Source organism: Colossoma macropomum, unplaced genomic scaffold (genome assembly GCF_904425465.1).
Source record: "Colossoma macropomum unplaced genomic scaffold, Colossoma_macropomum, whole genome shotgun sequence".
NCBI lineage: Eukaryota > Metazoa > Chordata > Actinopteri > Characiformes > Serrasalmidae > Colossoma > Colossoma macropomum.
This window is the reverse complement of record NW_023494795.1, coordinates 23,904,465-23,924,567: the sequence shown is the minus strand read 5'-3', so window position 1 is coordinate 23,924,567 and position 20,103 is coordinate 23,904,465. Positions and strand designations below refer to the sequence as shown.

The window sequence follows — 20,103 nt, the reverse complement described above, 5'->3', positions numbered from 1 at the left end:
TTTTTTTTCTGTTACTTTTCGCTTAAGTAAAAAAAATCCCTGCAAAGGTGTTCCATAAATCAACTATTTATTAATACTTTAGGCATATTTTGCAGCACAGCTTTTTCCATAAACAAGCATTTGATAGATTTCTTTTCTAAACTATTGTGAAGAGCACATATTGAAGGTGGTTTAAACACTTGACAGAAATGAGTGTTGATGAGTGCATCACAACAAGGAGATAACTGTTAAAAATCACAAATATTTACATACCATATTGTTTTACTTAAGAATACACCTGGTTCATCTTTAACATGTTAGGCTATTGCAAACACACAAAGAAAGCATGCTTATTTGTATTAAAAACATTTTGAAAAGCTCGGTGTCCCCAAACATTTGATAGTCTCCTGTAATTCTCCTGTAGTGGAGTGTATTACTCTTAACAATCCAGTTGCAATTCTGCCTCTAAACCACATGGTGTCAGTATAGAGTCAGGGGGGGTAGTTTTGTATGACATAATAATATCAGAAAAAACTTACACTATATATTCAGAGTTTTTTTGGTGTTATATTTAGAAAATGTCCACCTTTCTTTCATGTTTGCATGCATATTCTTTATCTTGAAGTGTTAGACGTTCTGTCTTAAATGCAGGACTTCCTGTAATAGGAGTGAACAGGTCTGCAGTTCCCTCTGCGAGAACATTCAGTTCATTTCAGAGGGAAGCATAACATTATCTTCAGGGAAAATATTCAGATTCAGCTCCTGTAGCTACACGCACAGCACAGCTGTGTTTGTCACCTCGTGTTACATACTCAAAAGCCATCAGACCGCCTTCTCCCTTGTTGCTATGGAGATGATGTGTATGCAGAAAGGCATGAGAGTGTCTCAGTGGAGTAACCAGCAGGTCCCATGATAACACAGGAGACACATCATATTTGCTCTCACTCATCTTTATTGTGTCTATTGTTGTATTGAAGATCCATTTCTTGACGATGACGTCATGACACTAACTTTATCTCAGTATATTCCCTTAAAATGTAGACTTATGGTTCAGTAATTCAGCAATTAATCCATATTTTATATTTTTCTTGTATTTTTTACCCTGAAGTCTGCTTATAATGTTTTTTGTGGGTTTAAGTACCAAAAAATTTTGCAATTGATTTTACATCACCATTTTACAACATCTTTTTATCCTTCAGAATGAAACAGCCTATTACTGTGCCTTTAAGACTGATATATGCCCTCTATTCTAATTGACTGAACAATTGCTCTGTATTGTGCCTCATTCAAAAAGCAGTCCGCACTGATATGCATGGAACTAACTGTTAAGTTCGTCCTGAAATCCTCTGGGATATCGGGGAGAAAAGCCACACAGCTACTCCTTTCAGATGTCTGGATTCTTTGGAAGGCAGTCTTTGTGATGTCACAACCATGATGAATTCAAAATAGTTTGTTTTTGCAGCTTAGTTTCCATATGTGGTTTAGGGAGCGCATGCTAAATTTTGGAACGTATTATATATTATACATCAACAAATTCTATCTGGAAGGTAGGATCCAAATAGTGAAGGTGAATAGAGAACTGTCACCAGCTATTAGCTGTGATGTTGGTGTACCTCAGAAATCAGTTTTGGGGCCACTTTTTTCCTTCTTTACATAAATGGTTTGCCCAGTTTGTAGGGAACAGCAATAGTAGGGAGTCCAATAGTTACCACCATTACAGCTGTATAAAAATAGCAACCTATTAAGCTGGGGTAACTTAAATTTCTAGATGCTTGTCTTCTGTTTAAGATGCTGCATTGTTTGCTTACATTAAGCAGAAAACAACTGAAAATAGGTCCACTAGATCAGTGAGATGTTGTGAAATGTATGAGGAAAACGTCCTTTAGACAATCCGCTTTTTCGGTAAAGGCAGCTCATATTTGGAATGAGCTGCCAATACAAATAAGAGATTGCACCACATTTGGTTCTTTTTCAGCTGATTTAAAATAATGGCTAAAGAACAATCAAGAATGTCATCATGTAAATCGTTTCAGCAGCTGGCGTTGCACTTTATTTTATATGTTGTCTTGTATTGCTGTACATATCATTCATATTTTAGGTAATTCTGTCTTTTTGCTCATTTGCACAAAATAAGCCAAATTGGCTAAACTGGCACATTTGGGGAAATTATTATTAATGTGTTATTATTATTCTAAATCGAATAAACAATGATAAAACCTTTTATTTCAAAGAATCACCTCAGTTTTCCATGATATGGGTCCTTATTATTATTATTGTTCAGTGACTACTATGAAACTAATACTCATATTAATATTACTTATATGGTAATGTGAGTGAGCAACTGAAGTGTATATATGGCCTTGTCGACTAGGTTACGAGGGAGTTCCAGAATTCTTCGATAACCTGCTGACTCACCTCACCAGTGTCCTGCAAGGCCCTGTACCTGCCGGACCCCTGAGAGCGAATGGAGTGTCCCAGAGCTTGCCTGCAGTCTGTGGAGTGCCCTGTGGCATGCTGGCAAATGAGGTAGGCTGCTGGGTGATAGACAGCGAGGGGATGAAGAAAGGCTCCCACCAGGGTCTGAGCTGCTGCAATGCTGACCTAACCAAGAACTACCAGCAACACTGCAGGGCCACGCTAGCGGCTGAGGCTTCTTCACAGTGACCCTATGCTCCGCTCCAGTAAATTAGCCTATTTAATCACTCCTAACGAATCAATCACACCCTTCTCCAAGCTGAGCGGGTCTTGTGCCAATATATGATCAGTAATGCATAGATAATGACCAAAGATGTACTGATTTTTTTCATTGTTGTTGTTCTAAGTTTGAAAAGGTGCAATCAGCATCTTAGGTATCGATGTGATTTAGTTTGGTCTGTTTTAATGCATTTTGCACTGGACGTTCTGTATGATAAAGTGCCTTAGGGATGAGTGGTAAAGCATTTCTACACTGGTGATTATGAGGAAAGTAAGGGGACGTGTAATGTACCGCTAAGTAACCACATGACAAAACTACATGATCCTGCTGGTGGCAGGTGAAATATAACGGCACAAGGAGCACTCAGACTTTTGCTCTTTTTTCTTTCTTGCAAAATGAAAAGAGCATTTTAGGTGTTTATGAATTTTGAGGCTGTTTATTGCCTACAACTCCCAGCATTCCTGCACCTGCACAGCAATAAACAGCCATGCAAAGTGAGACACAACACAGAATGTGTAGGCGATGGAGTATATTTTGATGTCAAACATTTGCTCTATACTGTGCATGAGGACTTACACATTGTGAAAGGAGCAACAGTTGGGTGCTTGATATGAGGTAAAACTCTCAAGACTACCTTAGCAGTGGTTCTCAAACTGGACCTCAGGGACTGTCGGTTTGAGAACCACTGCATAAATTAATACTTCAGCATTTTTCCACCTCATCTCTGTCTGCTATGTTTATTCGATAGTCAGTTACCATAGACTTCTGAAGTTGTGTATCATTTTGTAGATGGCATCATGCCCATATTAGAAAGTCTGGGTCTAAGTGAACTTCGCTAAGGGAAAAATCAATCATGTTTTTGAAAATTGACACTATCACAGACAAAAAAGTTCCAAACCAGATAATACGTTTAATACATTTTGTCCTAGATGCATTTTTCCCCAGAATCTACCTGGATCAGGTCAGTCCCTGGTCAGTCGTATGCAAAAGCACCCCTGATCAAATGACATGTTTTTTGTTTTGTTTTATGCACAATTACTGTTTATTCGCTGAATTTAATATATTTGGAAAAAAAATACAATGTGGCCTGTGCAAAAGTTATGGCACATTTTATGTGTTATCATTTATTTTTTCCACCATATGTGAAACTCAGCAAATAAATAGAATTGTACAGGAGTGTATGAACTTTTGCATGCCTGTACATGCTAAAGGCAAGCTACCACTCCTGCACACTGACACGGCATTGCACGGAAGTAAGTTGAATAGTAAACTTCAACACCAATAAACAACATTAGCTACTCAGACTGTAGGCTACTATTGCTAAAGGAACTTAAATACCACATTTAATAAAGCTTACTAGTTTGTGTCGGGCATTTTGGTGAGGTTGCCCGTTTTATAATATCAGTTTAATGTGCAGCATTGTTAGCGTCGACGTAGCATTAGTCATATTTTGGCTCCATAATTACCTCATACTTCAGAAGATTCAGTGACATTAAGAGGAAAAATGTACATACAGAAAAACGTATCAGGTTTAGAACATTTTTGATTACCATAAGGCAAGATAGCAGCGATTTTCACAAATGCTGCTCCCCATAGTGAAATCAGCCTAGGCCTGGAGTTCCTAATATGGGCATGACCTGACTATAGAATGATTATGCACCTTTACAAGTCTATGGACATTACTTTCCTCGTACGTAGGAAAGCTGTTGTCTCACAGAAGCCAGTGGGCAGGTGCTTCAGCTATTATAAATGTCAACAGTTCGTCTGTCGTTAAGTGCAGAGAAACATTCTGAAATGATCGTCTGTGGAAATACAGACAGAACAACAGAGGTGCAGCAGATAGAGATAGAGTTGGAAAAAGTGGAGTTTTCCTTTAAGGGTCTTCCACATACTGTAGGAAAGTGTGATTAAGTGGAATATTCTATGTGGCAAAGGAGGAATACATAACTCACTGGCCACATCAGTCTTTTGGGTTTTTTTAATGTGTAAAGACCACAATGATACATTTCCATTGACAGTTTTACAGTGTTGTATAATTGAATTTGTATGTTGGACTTCTCTGTGCCTTTCAACTCTGTTGCTATGCTTGTACATACTGTACACACTGTATGTATTTGTGTATATGTTGTTTTTGGCACATTTTAAAGGACAGGAAAACAAGTCACGCACTATCAGCATTTTATGTCCCTTGTAAATGATGAAACAGGGATTCCAGAGAATAAATACTAAAATTTAATGACCTCAGTCTTATGGCTATATTTTGCAGTGTTGGGCTGTGACTTCATTCTGTCTTTCATTTTGAGGTCATATGGATAACCTCTGGTTTGCATAGATTCATACCCACAGCCCATCACACAGCACAGAAGTGATTGCTTGCACAATTCCATACTACAGATAACTCTCATATTTATTGGTTTTCTTAAATAAATCCCACATTGTATTTAATTACAATCAAGTCACCATATTCGATAAAAATGTTATTGCATGAGGATCAATCAGGTGCAGTACCTTTAAAAAGAATATGTACTTTTCTGTATATAAATTCAATCCTTTTATGTTAGCACTTATTTTTCTAGCATTTTCTTTGCGTTAGTTTTACATGGTGCCCACGTTTCTTCAATAAGCAAGCAAGATACTGGCGTAAAGCTGAAGCAGGGGGCTGTGCTGGGTAGAAAGTGGGAGTTGGCTCACATCCTTTTGTTGTAACAGTTGCACTATGCAGCATTGTGTTTCTGGAGCATAAGGGAAAAGGAGTGAAAGCCAAAGTGGAAAGTATCTGCAATGCTGTGGCTAAGCTAAAGGGAAGAAAGCTTCATCTGGACGGAGCACGCGCCCCTTCCTGAAGGGGAGCCAGAGGGAGAACGGTGAGGTGAGTAAGGAAAAGCTTGCTTTAGTTCAGCCGCGGCGCAACTCATGCAGTTTCTGAGCCACGTTCTCCAGCTCAGACTCTATGGCAGCCAAACTCTCGATCTCAGCATCCTACAAGAGATGAGAAAGAAAGGAGAGGACAATGAGAGCCCTTTCAGAATGCTATTTTATTCATCATGCTTAGGTGTTGTATCTTCTAAACAGGAGAAAGATGAAAAATAAAAAAGCCACATTCTATGTCTTTAATTCCCTTAAGTTCACTTATGTTTGTATGGTTTTATGTACCAAAATCAATCATAATCCAATGTTACATGGACATTTTCAAGCCTCTGTTTTTGTTACTGTGCCTTTAAGACTGATACATGTAAATTTCCTCTTGCTCTGAGCGGCTGCTCTGTATTGTGCATCATTTAGTGTTCAGAACAAAATGTTCAATTCACACTAAAGTTCTCAAGAGAAAAAATAAACTTCTTTCAGATGTCTGGATCCCTTGGAAGGCTGCAACGATACATTTCCCGCAAGCTCTGCTCCCGTAACTCTACAGAGTGTCTGCAGTAACAGCACTTCTTATCACTTCTCAAGACTGAATGAGTGATTATATGTAAATGTGGTCATGGTTGTGACATCACAAAAAAATCTAAGATCAAAATGGGCTGATTTTGAGCTTAGTTTCCAAATATAGACTGGGTGTGAACCTTTTGAAGCTTTAACAATGTTTACATAGTATATTTATACTCATTTATTGACGCCAGCCATTGAGATGTAAATATAGTTATTCAGAGTGGTTTGATGTATAATTGTTCATTGTAGATGAACTTACTGACTTGTTTTTCTTTACAGTGGTGGTGATAGGAACCAAAGGTCGTTATGTCTACAACACAGACACAGCCATTTTATTTACTGTCCAAAACCTCCAGTGAACCGACACGTATCCTCTGAGTTATCATATGTGATGTTGATGTTGATAGTGGTATAGTGATATAGTGGAACATAATAATGGAAGAAATAAGATCATTCTGCCTTACTACATTCTATATGCACCTTTCTGCCATAGAAATACATTTTAAGCCAAAATCTTCTCTCAAAACTATCATAAAACAATGTCTCAGGCATCAGGCAGGATATCTGTGACCATTACATGTAATAATCTTCTGTTATGTAGCTTTTAGATGCATTAAATTCTTCAGATGTCAGGTTTCTATCACCTCCACTGTGAACAATTCTGACTTGGTGAGTTTTCTACAATAGAGCATTTCACATCAAATAGAGCACTTGATTGAAGTCTGAATGGCTTTGTTTACATCTTAACTATTTAATTATGCAGGAATTTTGGAAAATCAGTGGACTTCCCCTTTAATGTAACTTACAAAAAGAGTTTGCTTTTCAAAATTTCTGTTGGTCCATTTTTCATGAAATGTTCACAAAGGTATTGAATTTTGAACGCAAAAAAATAGGTTTTCGTATCACACTGATGCTGGTCATTACTCAGACCCAGGCTGCTGAATAAACACAACTAATTAGGAACAGGTGATGAATTTGAGACTGCTGACATCAGCGCCTGTTCAGCGGTGCCGGCGTTAGCAACCCTCCCAGGAGAAGCTGTATAAAGCATTACCTCCGTCTTCTTGCTGGCACTCCCCTCCTCCTCCCTCCTGTCCTCTGGGTCTCTCCTCGCCATCATTTGGAGCTCCTGCTCCTCAGGGCTCTTCCACACTTCCCCTTCGCCCTGCCCCGGAACCTCCTTTGAGTGGTGTGGTGCCTCCTGCTGGTCATAAGCGCCCATCTCGGCTCGCCTGTGGGCCAGTTGCCTGGTGCGGCTCCAGTGCTTCATTCCAGCTTTGGCTTTCTCCTCCTCCCCCAGCTGCCCTGGACCTTCTCTCCTTTTCTCCACAGTCTCCTGCTCCTCCTGGCTCTCCTCCTCCTCCGCAGATTTCTTCACCTCAGAATGCTCTCCTGCCCCGGCTGTCTCATCTGCTGAGTGGACAAAGGCATTCATATCTCACTTTTATTCTTGATTCATCCATCTCTCTTTCTCTCTCTCCCTCTTCCCTTTTTATTCTTTACACACACACCTCCCTCAAAGAGGACCTGATATTATTAAACAGCATCAGCAAAGACAGCACTTCATTTAATGAGATCACGTCCTGCCAGCTGGCTGATAGTGCTTGACCCTCTAGTCTAAAGCATGCTGACCCACTCTCAGGCTGAATTAGACAAGAGCTCCTTACAGAATAACCCTATTTCAGTGGACACGACAGTGCAAAAGCACCCTGTCCAGGCCTTTAGATTCAACTTAGCTGTATATTTAACACCTTAATGCTGAGGTAAAAAAAAAGCAGCTGTCAGGATTAAAATCTACTCTTCTCCTTTAAAGTCAATCTGAAACCAAACTGGACATTTTTTACTTTTTTAGTTCATGTCCTTGGTCATTCTAAGTGCAATCCATTGTGTCGTATCATTCAAAAGACAAAATTGAAGCGTAGTAACTTTTGCCCACCATATTCCAGTGGGCAGGAACAATGGACCTCATTCACTCGTTTCACGCAGACACTGACATTCACCAGTGTTTCTGTATTTGTGATTTGTTCTTAGGTAAGAACAGAATCTACACACTCAAGAGCACAAAGGTGCGAACAATTCTATGGTTTGAGAACACATCATGAATCTGACGTAGACTTTTTCTTAGGACCTTAGGAAAAAAACTTAGGAAAAAATTGGTGAATGAGGCCCACTTACACTAATGTATTGTGCAAGCTCACTCAGAAACTCTCAATGCATCCAATTATGAAGGCAACATGGAAGTCCTTATGTAGTGATAGGAAACACAGTAGCACACACTCTCCAGGTGTTCTATTTATATTATATTCTAGTTTTATTATAGTATAAAAGTACTTGCTTTAAAGCAGGTATAAAAGTACTTTTTACTTATACTTGAAGTATAAAAGTAATTGCTTTAAAAGCGCTTTTTAAAAGTAAACGTTTTTAAAAGTAAAGGTACTGTAAGATATTTTAACAATCTAACAATTCTTCATTTAATTCCCCATGCGAACTCATGAATTGAACTGAAAAATACTCTTGGGTCACGTTTTCTTTAATTCTGAAAACTTGTCAGAAATGTGATGGAGGGAAAGTAAAGGTCTCAAAAACATTAAAATATTTTATTAAACAGAAATTAAGTACATCTACATGTACTTCATCACTTTCCACCACTGTGACTATATACAGCTGGAATCCTCGTTCTTCATGCTTGCTGACTGAGATACGTAATGTTTTGCAAATGCACCAGAGAATTGTGCCGTCCAACAAACACAGTCTTCTCTCTCGCTCTCTCTCTCTCTCTCTCTCTCTCTCTCTCTCAGACATGCACTCACAGACCTTTAGAGGATGGGGATTATGTCGTTATTGATTGTACATTCATCTAATGGTGGAGCAGATAAATCATTAGAACACACAGAATGTTATTCATGTAGTCCCCTGGGTCAGAAGGGGTAAAGACACTTGAACTGCTGTCAGCTCTCTTGAAACTATGAGCTTAATCAAGGCTTCTCCCTAAGGGCAGCTGAGGAGTCCTGCCAATGTCATCAATGGTAATGTACTTTTACTCTATCTACCTTGTATCTACACTCATTGGTCATTTTATCATAAACACCTAGCATATACAGCACCTAGAACACACTAAATACTGAAAAATATTATATTTAGTTGTTGAGACTTCTGTGTAATTTTCTGAATTTTTTCTAATTCTGAAAAACGAATCATTTGTTATTAATGGCTGTTTTGACTGGAAATTAAATAAATGAAGGGTCTCAGACTTTTGCTCAGTACTATCAGTGCACTTTATAGGTTTATGTTATACTACAGGTTTACAAATTCTGCCTGTAAGTCAGTCCCCCTCTATCTCATCTATCAGTGGAAAGGGACCGCCATAGGACCATAAGACCACCACTGACAAGATATTTGGGTGGTGGACCATTCTCAGCACAGCACTGACACTGACATTGCAGAGCCATGGTGGTATATACTGCACCTATAGGACTGTATAGTGCTTTAAAAGCTAGTCTGAATTAGAAATCATAACACCTAATTAACATAACATTTTTCATCTGTAACATGCTATATTTCAGAGTGGAACGTGGTATTAGGGTGGGTTGGTTAATATTACTTTCCCTACCTGCTGGTGCTTGGTGACATCAATGCTCAGAAGGTGTTTTAGTGGCGAGCAATAGTCATTACATTTTAATAAAAGACTACAGGAAAAGAAGAGTCATTGTTGGGACATGAACTAACGAGATAAAAAAAGTTTTTTTTTAATTTCATTTCATGCATTGGGTCCTATATTTTCTGAATCACATTTACCTTCCTCCTCTTCTAAGCTGGAACGCTTCTCATCTTCATCCTTGTTTGCTCCTTTCTTCATCACAGCTCGTTTGCGTTCCTGCTCCTCATTCATGGCATCTGAATCCTCCTCACCTTCATTCCTCCTCTCCTGACTGGAGATTTCATTGTGCTCCTGAGCCTTCTGCTCTCTCTCTTCGTTCTCTCTATCACGCTCCTCCTCTTCACCTCTCTTCTCCTCTCTCTCTTCACCTGGTCTCTCCATGGCAACCAGCATTGACCGATCTGCTAGGATGGAGCAAAGGTAAGGAAAGGGTGAGTGTGCATATGATTTCATCTGTAGACCAATAGAAAAGCATCTTGGCTTAGAAAGGAGTCCATTTTTAGACTACTTTTCCAGCACCTGCAATAGAAAAACTTACAATATTTCTATTTGAAAACACCAGCTGATGTTTACATTTTGGGAACACTTCAAATAACAGAAATGCTCCAAAATTACATTAGAGTTAAGGCATTTTTCTATTAAATTTCAGGAATATGAGCTTGCAATGATATTTAAACTCACGATCCATGTTAGAAGAGCACTTTATAGCACTACAATTACAGACTCTCATCCATCTGTTTCTCTACATAATTTGTTAGCCCCCCTTCGCCCTGTTCATCAATGGTCAGGACCTCCCCAGTACTGCAGTGCTGAGAATGATCCACCACCCAAATAAAACCTGCTTAGTGGTGGTCCTGTGGCAATCTCTACTACTGATAAATGAAAGGTAAAGGGGGCTTACAAATTAGGCAAAGGAAAAGTAAGCAGACCTGATTAAATGGATAATGAGTGTACATCACTGTCCAACATGGTACTTTTGTACAAGAGGGCAAAAGTGTTCTTTACTTTGTACAGAACAAAAATAGCTTGGAAATTATACGTACACACACAATAAAATTAAATAAATAAATGACGGATCACAAGAAGGAACCATAGAACCGAATGTATTGACTTAATTAAACCAGAAAAATAGAGAAACTATGAGATTATGAAATTGTGAAATCCTACATTAAAATTCGATAAGTCCCATCTGTCCTAAATTGTTCCCTCGGCCTAAAACACACCCACACAAGCTTTTGATAAATCTCGACCCAAGCAAATTTCCTTCCTGACCACGGCCTAGTTTATTTTTAGCCGGTGAGGAGACTGCAAAGTCACACACAAAAATGGTTCATGGGAAATTGTAAAGCCGAGCAACATCTCTGTTTGTGTTAGGTTCAGCCTCGAGGACAGGAGAAGTCTGCTGAGAGAGATGCGGCTGTGTGGATGTCCCTGTGTGCGTGACTTAGGCAGAATGCTGCGTGCTGCGTTTGTGTTTCTGTCTGTATAGTGATGTGAATCTAAACAAAACAGCTCACTCAAAAAAAAACCACTTATCAAGGTTACCAAGGTTACAGGCTGAGCTGCTTTCTGTGAGTCTTTAAAAGAATTACAGTCTGGATCGCTCTTTCATGATAATAGTTTCTTTTGACTCAAATATGGATGAATAAAATATATTAGATAACCAGAATTTTGTCTCAGTTTATTTGCTTTTGTCAGTTGTTTGAGATAACATGTTTTTTTGTTTTTTTGTGATGTTGAGGTACTAAACAGTAACAGTATAGTACATCAACATCACAAAAAACCAAAAACATGTAGTTTAACTAGCCGTTTGAGAGAGTAAATAAAATGGCTATACTCATGATTTCTGGTTCCTATCATAATAAAAGCATCCTGGCTTAAAAACGAGGCGGCAGTACAGCAGTATTTTTAGAAAACTTGGCCAGTACATGCAACAATAAAACTTACAGTATATCACTGCTGTTAAAAGAAAAACAATGGACAATGATGAATCATGACTTTGTTTACATCTCAACCATTAAAAAATAGTGGAATTCCTTCTCTTCTTTAATGTAACTTAATGTAAAGAGATTTCATCGCAAGTAAATTTGGAGCATTTCTATTGGTCTATTCATCATAAAATGTTCACAACACAATATTAAGAGCGGCTGCTTTGTTCAAATGATGTAGAAAAATAAAACAGAAGAAAACACAGATACACGGTTTTTGTGGGTTTTTTTTGGACAGCAACAATAGATTATTCATGTGGAAATGATGAACACATGGAGCGAAAGGAGAAACCAGTACAAGCTGAAATTCCTCACCTGTGGTGGCCTCCGAGTCTTCAGAGTTGTTGCTTACATAATCAACACCGTCCTTCATTCTCTTCTCAGTCCTCTCATTGGCTCCTGAGAGAGAGGCAGGGTTAGATGAATGCTTTAACAAGACAAATACCACATACGGCTTCAATTCAATTCAGTTTCATTTAAAAAGTCATTACCACAAAGCAGATCCCTAATGAACAGTGTTGAGGGCCTCAGTGGCAGGAGAAACTCCCTGATTATGATTATGATTAAATGATGATTTAAGCATTCAGATTAAACAGAGATGCTTATATCAGACAAAAGAGAGATCATTGAGAAAAACAGTGAGTAATGTTGGAAGACTACCAAAGATTATTAGAAATCGATACTGAGAACTAATTTACTGCAAAAAATACTATACTGGCAAGTAAAAACATCTTATATCAAAGCAATATTCACAATACCGTTTATTATGAGATTCCTATAAGAACATTAGAAGATTGTTATACTTATTTCTAGATGTTTGAAAAAATAATGCTTAAAACAAGCACAAAATATCTGGCAATAGAATAACACATTGTTTAGATTAAATTACTGAAAACAACTCTTAAAATTTAGTTTATTAATAAGAATTATAATATTCTTACAGAAATCTCATCATAGGAGATACATACAGTATATTGATGAGATACAAGATGACTTCACTTGCCAAGATATCTTTTTTTGCAGTGAAGCAATTGTTATACATATACAGAGTAGAAGAGATTTCATATTTTATATATCAGATGTGTCATATCACATAGGAGATACAACATATTATGTGTCAAAGCATACTGAAACATTACGGAATCTCATATCTCTGAAATGCTAGTCTGTCACCTTCCACAGCGATGTCCTGCAACTCCTGGAGGAAGTTGCGGTGGCGCAGCACAGTTACAAGCCTGTCATCTGCAAACAAACACACACACACAGATATTGTGTGAGCAGAGTAAGTGTTTCTATTGTTTTCTTGCTGCTCAGAGACGAGTTCACATCGTCCTCCCCATTCTATCCTTTGCAGATTTCAGCACTTTGCTGTAATTTCTTAAAGGTAATTGCCCTGAAATTTACTGCCTGCACTGGAGCTGTACAATTAATCACTGAATCCCAGAGAGAGAGAGAGAGAGAGAGAGAGAGAGAGAGAGAGAGAGAGAGGAAAAAGAAAGAAAGAGAGAAAGAGGGGGGAGAGAGAGAGGAAAAAGAAAGAGAGAGGGAGGGAGAGAGAGAGAGAGGGAGGGAGGGAGGGAGAGAGAGAGGGGGGAGGGAGGGAGGGAGAGAGAGTGAAAGAAAGAGAGAAAGACAGGGAGGGAGGGAGGGAGAGAGAGAGAGAGAGAGAGGAGAGAGAGAGAGAGGGAAGGGGAGAGAGAGAGGGAAGGGGAGAGAGAGAGGAAAGGGTGGAGAGAGAGAGGAAAGGGGGAGAGAGAGAGGAAAGGGGGAGAGAGAGAGGGACGGAGAGAGAAAGAAAGAGAGCGAGAGAGAGACAGAGAGAGATGAGGCAGTAGATAGAGCTGGAAGGAGAACGAATGAGAATGAGATGGACAGACAGACACACACCTCACAGACAGACTGATGTTGAATTTTTTCAAATCGCTTTTTTCCATTTTCGCTGACCTACAGTGCGCCAACTCAGCTGCTCACATTCCAGAAAATCTCTCTCTCTCTGAAAAAAGCCCTTTCTTCTCCATCTTCTGCCGCACCATGGAGTTTCATTCCTCCACAGTAAACTCTGTGTGTGTAACAATAGACATTCTGCTAATGCAGTGATTGATTTTCTCACTCAGTGTCAAGGTAAGACAGGCCAATTCTGTAATTGAATAGCGCAGCGCTGGCCGTATCTTTTCAGCATTATGCTCTCGTGACTGTTCTAGTGGTGAGGCCATTAATTTCTCAAAGCCATTAACTTTACACTCTGAGGAGTGTGCAGTCATGAGGGAAATATAAGCAATCATCGATTACATTAGGAAGGTCACAGAGACGGCATGAATAACAGCGTACACCCTCCACAACACAAGCAATGTGTTTAGATATACTGCCTATATTAAATATGCAAATGCATTTGCACTCTTAAAAATGCAGGCACCAAAAAGGGCTCTTGGAGTCATGCCATGAAAGAACCATTAAAGGAGTTCTCCACTGATGTTCCTCTTTAAATAACTCAACTGAAATCATTCAGTTGATTGTTGACAATGACGTTTACATGTAAAACAGAGCTTGCATAATCTCCACTGACAATGGAACGGGACTTCACTGGAGTAGCCACACATGAGCCCGAGGTCACCATGACCACTACCCAGTGTTGACTAGAGGGGTATAAAGCCCCCCAACACTGGGCTGTGGGGGAAGTGTTCTCTGGAGTGATGGAGCATCCATCAGACACCTTTGGGATGAGTTGGAGTAGCATTTGTGAACCAAAACTATCCATCCAACATCAGTACCTGACCTCACTAATGCTCTTGTGGATGAATGCAATCAAATCCTCATAGCAATGTTCCAACATCTAGTGTAAAGCCTTCCCAGAAGAGTAGAAACTGTTACAGCAGCAAAGGAGAACACACTTCCCATTAATACCCTTGATTTCAGAAGAAACGCTGTCTAAAAACTTTGAATATGTGGTGTATACAGCAAATCTATTTTAGCTCACCAGTCCTGAGGGTTTGCAGGCATTGCTGAGACACTGGGATGGAGCGTGGTTTGGACAGAGCATCAGCAAGAACCTCCACTATGCATTTCATCACCTATCGAATGACAGAAAGCACAATTAATAGAGAAAAATTACATAACATATCAGCATATGAGGTTCAAGGCAGTTTCTCAACTGCAACCTCAACCACTCCCACAGTTTATCACCCAAAAAATTATCTTGAAAGTGGTTCTATAATTTGGAACAAACCCCCTCAAATATAGGTCCATCATTATCTCACAAGAAACAAAGGACAGAACTGTTTTCTAACCGAACTAAATAAATGCAAACAAAAATGGCTACAGAATACGAGAGAGACATGAAATAAACACCACAATTTGTTTGCTGTTTTCTATCATGCTGTTGTTATAGACATTCCCACTCTTTAGTCTTCAGTCATTTAAATCATACTCAGTTGAACAACATGTACAGCAGCCTCAAAATGCATTTAGGCACTTTCATCATTGCTAGACTTTAACTGAGCTCTTAAGGTTACTTTATTTAAGTATATTATAAAATTATACTTGATTCAGAGAAAAACCCTTCAAACACAACATCAAAATGATGGCAGACTCTGTGTGGAGAAAGCCTGCAGAAGAACTCCAAACAGACTGCACTAAGAGTACTTTAAACCCCAGAGGTGGACCTGTCAAAATCTGGACTGGCAATAAAATTCAGGGCTGAATTTAGTTTTTTTAGGTCCATTTAGGTCCAGCCCTTGAAAAAGAGAGAGAGAGAGAGAGAGAGAGAGAGAGAGAGAGAGAGAGAGAGAGAGAGGAGAGAGGGAGAGAAAGAGGGAGAGAAAGAGAGAGAGAGTAAGAGAGAGAGGGAGAAGGAGAAGGAGTGGGAGAGAGAAAGAGGGAGAGGGAGACTGAGAGGGAGACTGAGAAAGAGAGAGAGACAGAGAGAGAGAGAGAGAGAGAGAGAGAGAGAAGAGAGAGAGATGAGGCAAAAGATGGAGAAAGAATGAGAGAAAGGGAAAGACAGACAGACAGACAGATGGATAGATAGATAGGCAGACAGACATCACTCACAGCCACTGTATGTAATAGCAAATAGTTTTAAAGTGTGGAAAGTACACAAAATAGTTATTTTTGGCTTTGCATTTTAATCACTGTGTGTGAGTGTACATGAAATTGAGCTGATTATAAATAAATGAACTGACAAATTAATGACTCACTGCAAACCAATAATCCATGTAATCCATATATCCATGTCGCACACATTCCTTAATACACTTAAATACCTCTCGTGTTCTTTCCTGAAGACTGAACTCTTTTCATTGCAGTAAAAGAAACTCTTCTATATAAAGTCACGGTCAGATTGTGTGCAGGATCATTTACACAATGTTGCACTAGCCATGCTGTCTTTCACATTCCTTTCACTGAACATCACTGCCTGGTCACATCCTTTCTTCCTCCTCCTCCTCCTCTATGAGCATCTTCATGTTCTCACAATGACAAACACATCTCTCTCATTACAGCGAGCCAGCTGCTTGAGCTAATGCCACGGCCACACTGCTGAAAAGGCACAATCGATCTACTGAGCAGAAGCCAGGCTGTCCAGCTTGCAATTTAGTATAAGTGCTAAAGTGCAGAGTAAAACATTCTTATTTCTGGTGGATTATGAGGGAGGGACTGGTGTCATGAAGGTCTTTTGTTTTGCTGAAGGTGCTTTTAGCAGATATATTAGGTAGATCTCTCTCTCTTACTCTCTCTCTCATGCAAAAATTCACTTGCTGCAAATGTAACTTGTAAATGTATCATGAATACATGAATACAATTTATTAAGCAACACAGTTATTGCCAAAAGTAAGCAAACTGGAAAACAAAATAAAATCATAAAACATAATGTAACCTAACACATGTCTTTTCTTATAAAGGCTGCATTTGCCAAATGGGATGTAAAGCTGAATTAATATCTATGTCAGGTGGAATTGATTTTTTCCTGACGTTAGTTGCTCTAACAGCAAGCAATGTTATTTCACATAAAAAGCTGACATAGTGCAATAATCATGTGCAAAGGTTTTGGCACCCCTGATAAAGTGGTATTTTGTTGATTCTCTAAATTAAAATAAGTTCCTCTACAGAGAACACACTTCATAAAACATGAGAAGTAGCCTGTGAAAAAGGTACAGCACATTTTATATACAATATATGTTTTATTTTTTCCAATATGCTCAACTCAGTAATAAATAGAAATTGTGCACTAAAGTAGAGGATGTGTTAACTTATTTTCACTTAGAAAATCAACAGTGTATGTAATTTTACCCAGGCTCCCAAAATTGTACATTCAACTATAAATAAAACCATTGTCTTTTCTAAAGAACCCTTGATTCCCTGTTTTTAAAGGTGTGAGAGCACCTAATTTGACTGTGAATAAAAGTGTGATATTTCATGGAAGCAAACAGTTCTAATGGGCTCTGTTAGATCTAGTACATGACTATACAAAATTTCATCACTGTAGACCAATCAGAATAAGTTCTCTGATATTTTTACCTCAAGATACTAAATGTAGTTGTTGGATATGAGTAAGTTAACTACATCACAGTCTAATGAAAGCCAATCTGGCAGTTTAATATAGAGGATTTTTGTGCTCTGTTCTAGGCCTCTTTTCAGCAACTCCTGAGGAAAGATAGAACATGAAGCGCTCCTGAGACCAGCTGTCACTTTACTGAAGCCATGCCGTTGAGTCACAGTCAGAAACAGAGTGTGAGCCCACACAGATCCAGAATAAGACACACTGAATGTGAGTCCTGCGCCAGACTCACTCTTTCCAAATCACATCTCCTACTGATACTGAGAGTGAGCTACTTTTAAATGTGGAAAATAAGACCATCATTTTACATTCAGTACTAGAGCAATTAAACTGTTACAGTCAAAAGCATAAATCACTGTTATTGTTATCAGTATTAAATCAAATCAGTTCTGTCTCCTGGCGACCACATAGATGTTTTTCTCCAGAACATTCAGTCTTCTCTTTAGGTCTTGAAAATTGGTGTATGAACGTGATATAACTCTATTACATATTTCAATTCAACATAATGGAGTAATATCAGAATATAGAGATGCACCGATCCAATTTTTCTCTCCTGATACCAATTCTGATACCAGAGCTCAGAATATCAGAGTACAGATGAGATATTAGCTCTCTGTTAAGGCAAAGTGTTTCATAGCAAAGTGCTCTACCATTCAAAAATGTAGAACCAGCTGTTGTATGAATAATTAATCACTTTATACACAATAACTTATGCTTTACATACAATGACAATCAGTGTAATCTTAGAAACTAGACACCAAACTGTACTTTTAGACAACTCAAAATTTAAAAGATTGAGTTATATACTGTATATGCTGCACAGTGATGATCTACTTACAGTATTTTACAATTACAGTATTGTTAAGTGATCTACCTTAAGATTTTATGTTTTGTGAAAATTGTATGATGAAGGGACCAATAGAAATCATCCAAAATAACTTAATAAATCTGTTTACAATGACTTACATTAAAAGTTAAGATGTTTGCAACTACCTGTAAAGTTGCTGTTTTGGAGATACTTTGGGGTTTTTTTTTAGACAATGAAGACACGTGGACTTTGCAGTTGCATTTGTTATTGTGGCTGCAATCAAAGGGGAATTCCACCAATTTTCCAAAATTTCTGCATAATTAAACGGTTAAGATGTGAATAAAGTCATTGAGAGTGATTTGAGAGTGATTTCTCTGTTCTAGAGAAACTTGAGTCAGAATTTCAGAATTGTTAATGAAGGTGGTGATGGTCTCTAAGAGCTCCATCACAGACATATTAGATGAAATTTTTACAAATATGCTGCCTGATGTTTGACACATGGTTTCAATGGTTTTGAGATAAGGATTTGGGCTAAAACATTTTTTTACATCTATTCATGGCAGATGGGTACATGCAGGGCGTTTTAAGGCAAAATAGTCCCCAATAATAACTTTTTTTAGATTTATTACTACTTTACTAATCAACATTACATATAAAAGCTCGGAAGACACATGTTGGTTCACTGGTGGTTTTGGATTGTAAATAAAATGGCTATATTTATGTTGTAGAGATCACAACCTCTGGTTCCTATCACCACAACTATAAAGAGATCTAAGTCTTTATGTTTCTCTACAATGAAGCACTGCACATCAAACCACTCTGAATGACTTTGTTCACATCAACACCACTGAATTATATGGAAATTTTGAAAAATTGGTGAAATTCCTCTTTAACGTTTTTTTAAGTGTATGACCTTACCTGGACATCCTCGTTATCCATGTGAGTAGTGGACACCGGTACTGAGAAAACTGGAAATGTAGAAAATGTGATTTGGTTATTCAGTCCATTCAGACTCATGGCTCTACAACATAATCTGGTTTTGATCAGGACGATAATTCAGCCTTTTACTACAAAACTATAGCCAAAATAACAGTAATGGAGGCTGTAATGCTGTATAAACCGCTTTAATTTGATTTGAAACACTACAGTCTGACTCCACATTAGATTTCTCTCTTGCTGCTGTCCTTGGTGCTGATTCCAAAAGGACACTGGACATTTCGTACATTTCGTTGTAAAATCGCGTCAAAAAACTAACGGAACGTAAAACAACTTGGTGTCAGAGTGTTTCTCTACTCACCACACTTGACCAGTACAACGAAAACGACCCATCCCCGCGATATCATTGCTGTGCTGAGAGGAGTAAAGCGCGGATCTGCTGCTGAAGCGATAAACCTCCGTATCCGAGGGCTGGACCAGCCTGTGGCTCTTCTGGGTGAGTAAAAAGTCAAATCAAGGCTGGTTTATGGCTGCATTCTGTGCTCTTGGTAATTCATTAAACGCAGAGTGCAGTGAAGGAGCTCAGCGCTGCTGCTGCACTGATGCCGCTACTAACTCACTGCAACTGCACCTGCTTTATATAAAGCCGCGGAGGGGAAGTGACATCATTACTAAGGCAAAACACACCGTTTACTTCAGCTAAACAAAGCCCTAACAGCTCAGCGAGCGAGCAGAAGATCCAAAGATTGTAGATGATGTTTCAGGATGAATTTCTGAAAAGTGTTCTTTAAGGGGCCCATATACCTTATTTTTATATTTTATTTTCCTCTTGACGTTTTGTGCACCATAAACAGTCACACCTCATTTCCACATTGCCGTTTTCTAACCTCTCTTTTGAACAGTCTGTTTTTGTTACTGTGCCTTTAAGACTGATATATGTAAATGAGCACTGTTCTGATTGGTTTCCCTGTATTTTGCCTCATTCAAAATGCAGACTGAGCTAAAATGCTCATAATCACTTCAACATGAATGGGCGGGGCTAAACTGCTGTGCACTAAA

The 20,103-nt window shown here is 38.7% G+C and overlaps 2 protein-coding genes across 5 annotated transcripts in view; one reads left to right on the top strand and one right to left on the bottom strand.

Moving 5' to 3' along the window:
* itpk1a (inositol-tetrakisphosphate 1-kinase a) overlaps positions 1-3,749 on the top strand; it is a 31,698-nt gene extending 27,949 nt beyond the window's left edge. For both annotated transcript variants that reach the window (XM_036581934.1, XM_036581933.1), the window contains one exon: positions 2,351-3,749. In XM_036581934.1, coding sequence (XP_036437827.1) covers positions 2,351-2,643 — 293 coding nt within the window. In that variant the 3' untranslated portion in view covers positions 2,644-3,749. The remainder of the gene's footprint in view (positions 1-2,350) is intronic.
* Positions 3,750-4,637: 888 nt separating this feature from the next.
* Positions 4,638-19,664, bottom strand: chga (chromogranin A). Of its 3 annotated transcripts, none has more exons than XM_036581936.1 (8): positions 19,406-19,664; positions 19,027-19,076; positions 14,724-14,817; positions 12,923-12,991; positions 12,065-12,148; positions 9,899-10,165; positions 7,158-7,516; positions 4,638-5,653 (listed from the first exon to the last, which is right to left on the bottom strand). In XM_036581936.1, the coding sequence occupies exons 1-8, from the start codon at positions 19,449-19,451 to the stop codon at positions 5,570-5,572; spliced, it is 1,053 nt and encodes a 350-aa protein (XP_036437829.1). In that variant the 5' UTR covers positions 19,452-19,664; the 3' UTR covers positions 4,638-5,569. The 3 variants fall into 3 exon arrangements, with proteins under 3 accessions (XP_036437829.1, XP_036437831.1, XP_036437830.1); XM_036581938.1 differs by having other exon boundaries at positions 7,158-7,513; XM_036581937.1 differs by having other exon boundaries at positions 9,899-10,162.
* Between the last annotated feature and the right edge of the window lie 439 nt (positions 19,665-20,103).

What these genes read in the sequence shown, in the direction of transcription:
- chga (XM_036581936.1), bottom strand. Translation starts at nt 19,451, where the DNA reads ATGATATCGCGGGGATGGGTCGTTTTCGTTGTACTGGTCAAGTGTG. An exon ending in TGGATAACGAGGATGTCCAG is followed by an intron (nt 14,818 to 19,026) that starts GTAAGGTCATAC and finishes GTCATTCGATAG; the next exon opens with GTGATGAAATGCATAGTGGA. An exon ending in CAGCTTAGAAGAGGAGGAAG is followed by an intron (nt 7,517 to 9,898) that starts GTAAATGTGATT and finishes TTGTCCACTCAG; the next exon opens with CAGATGAGACAGCCGGGGCA.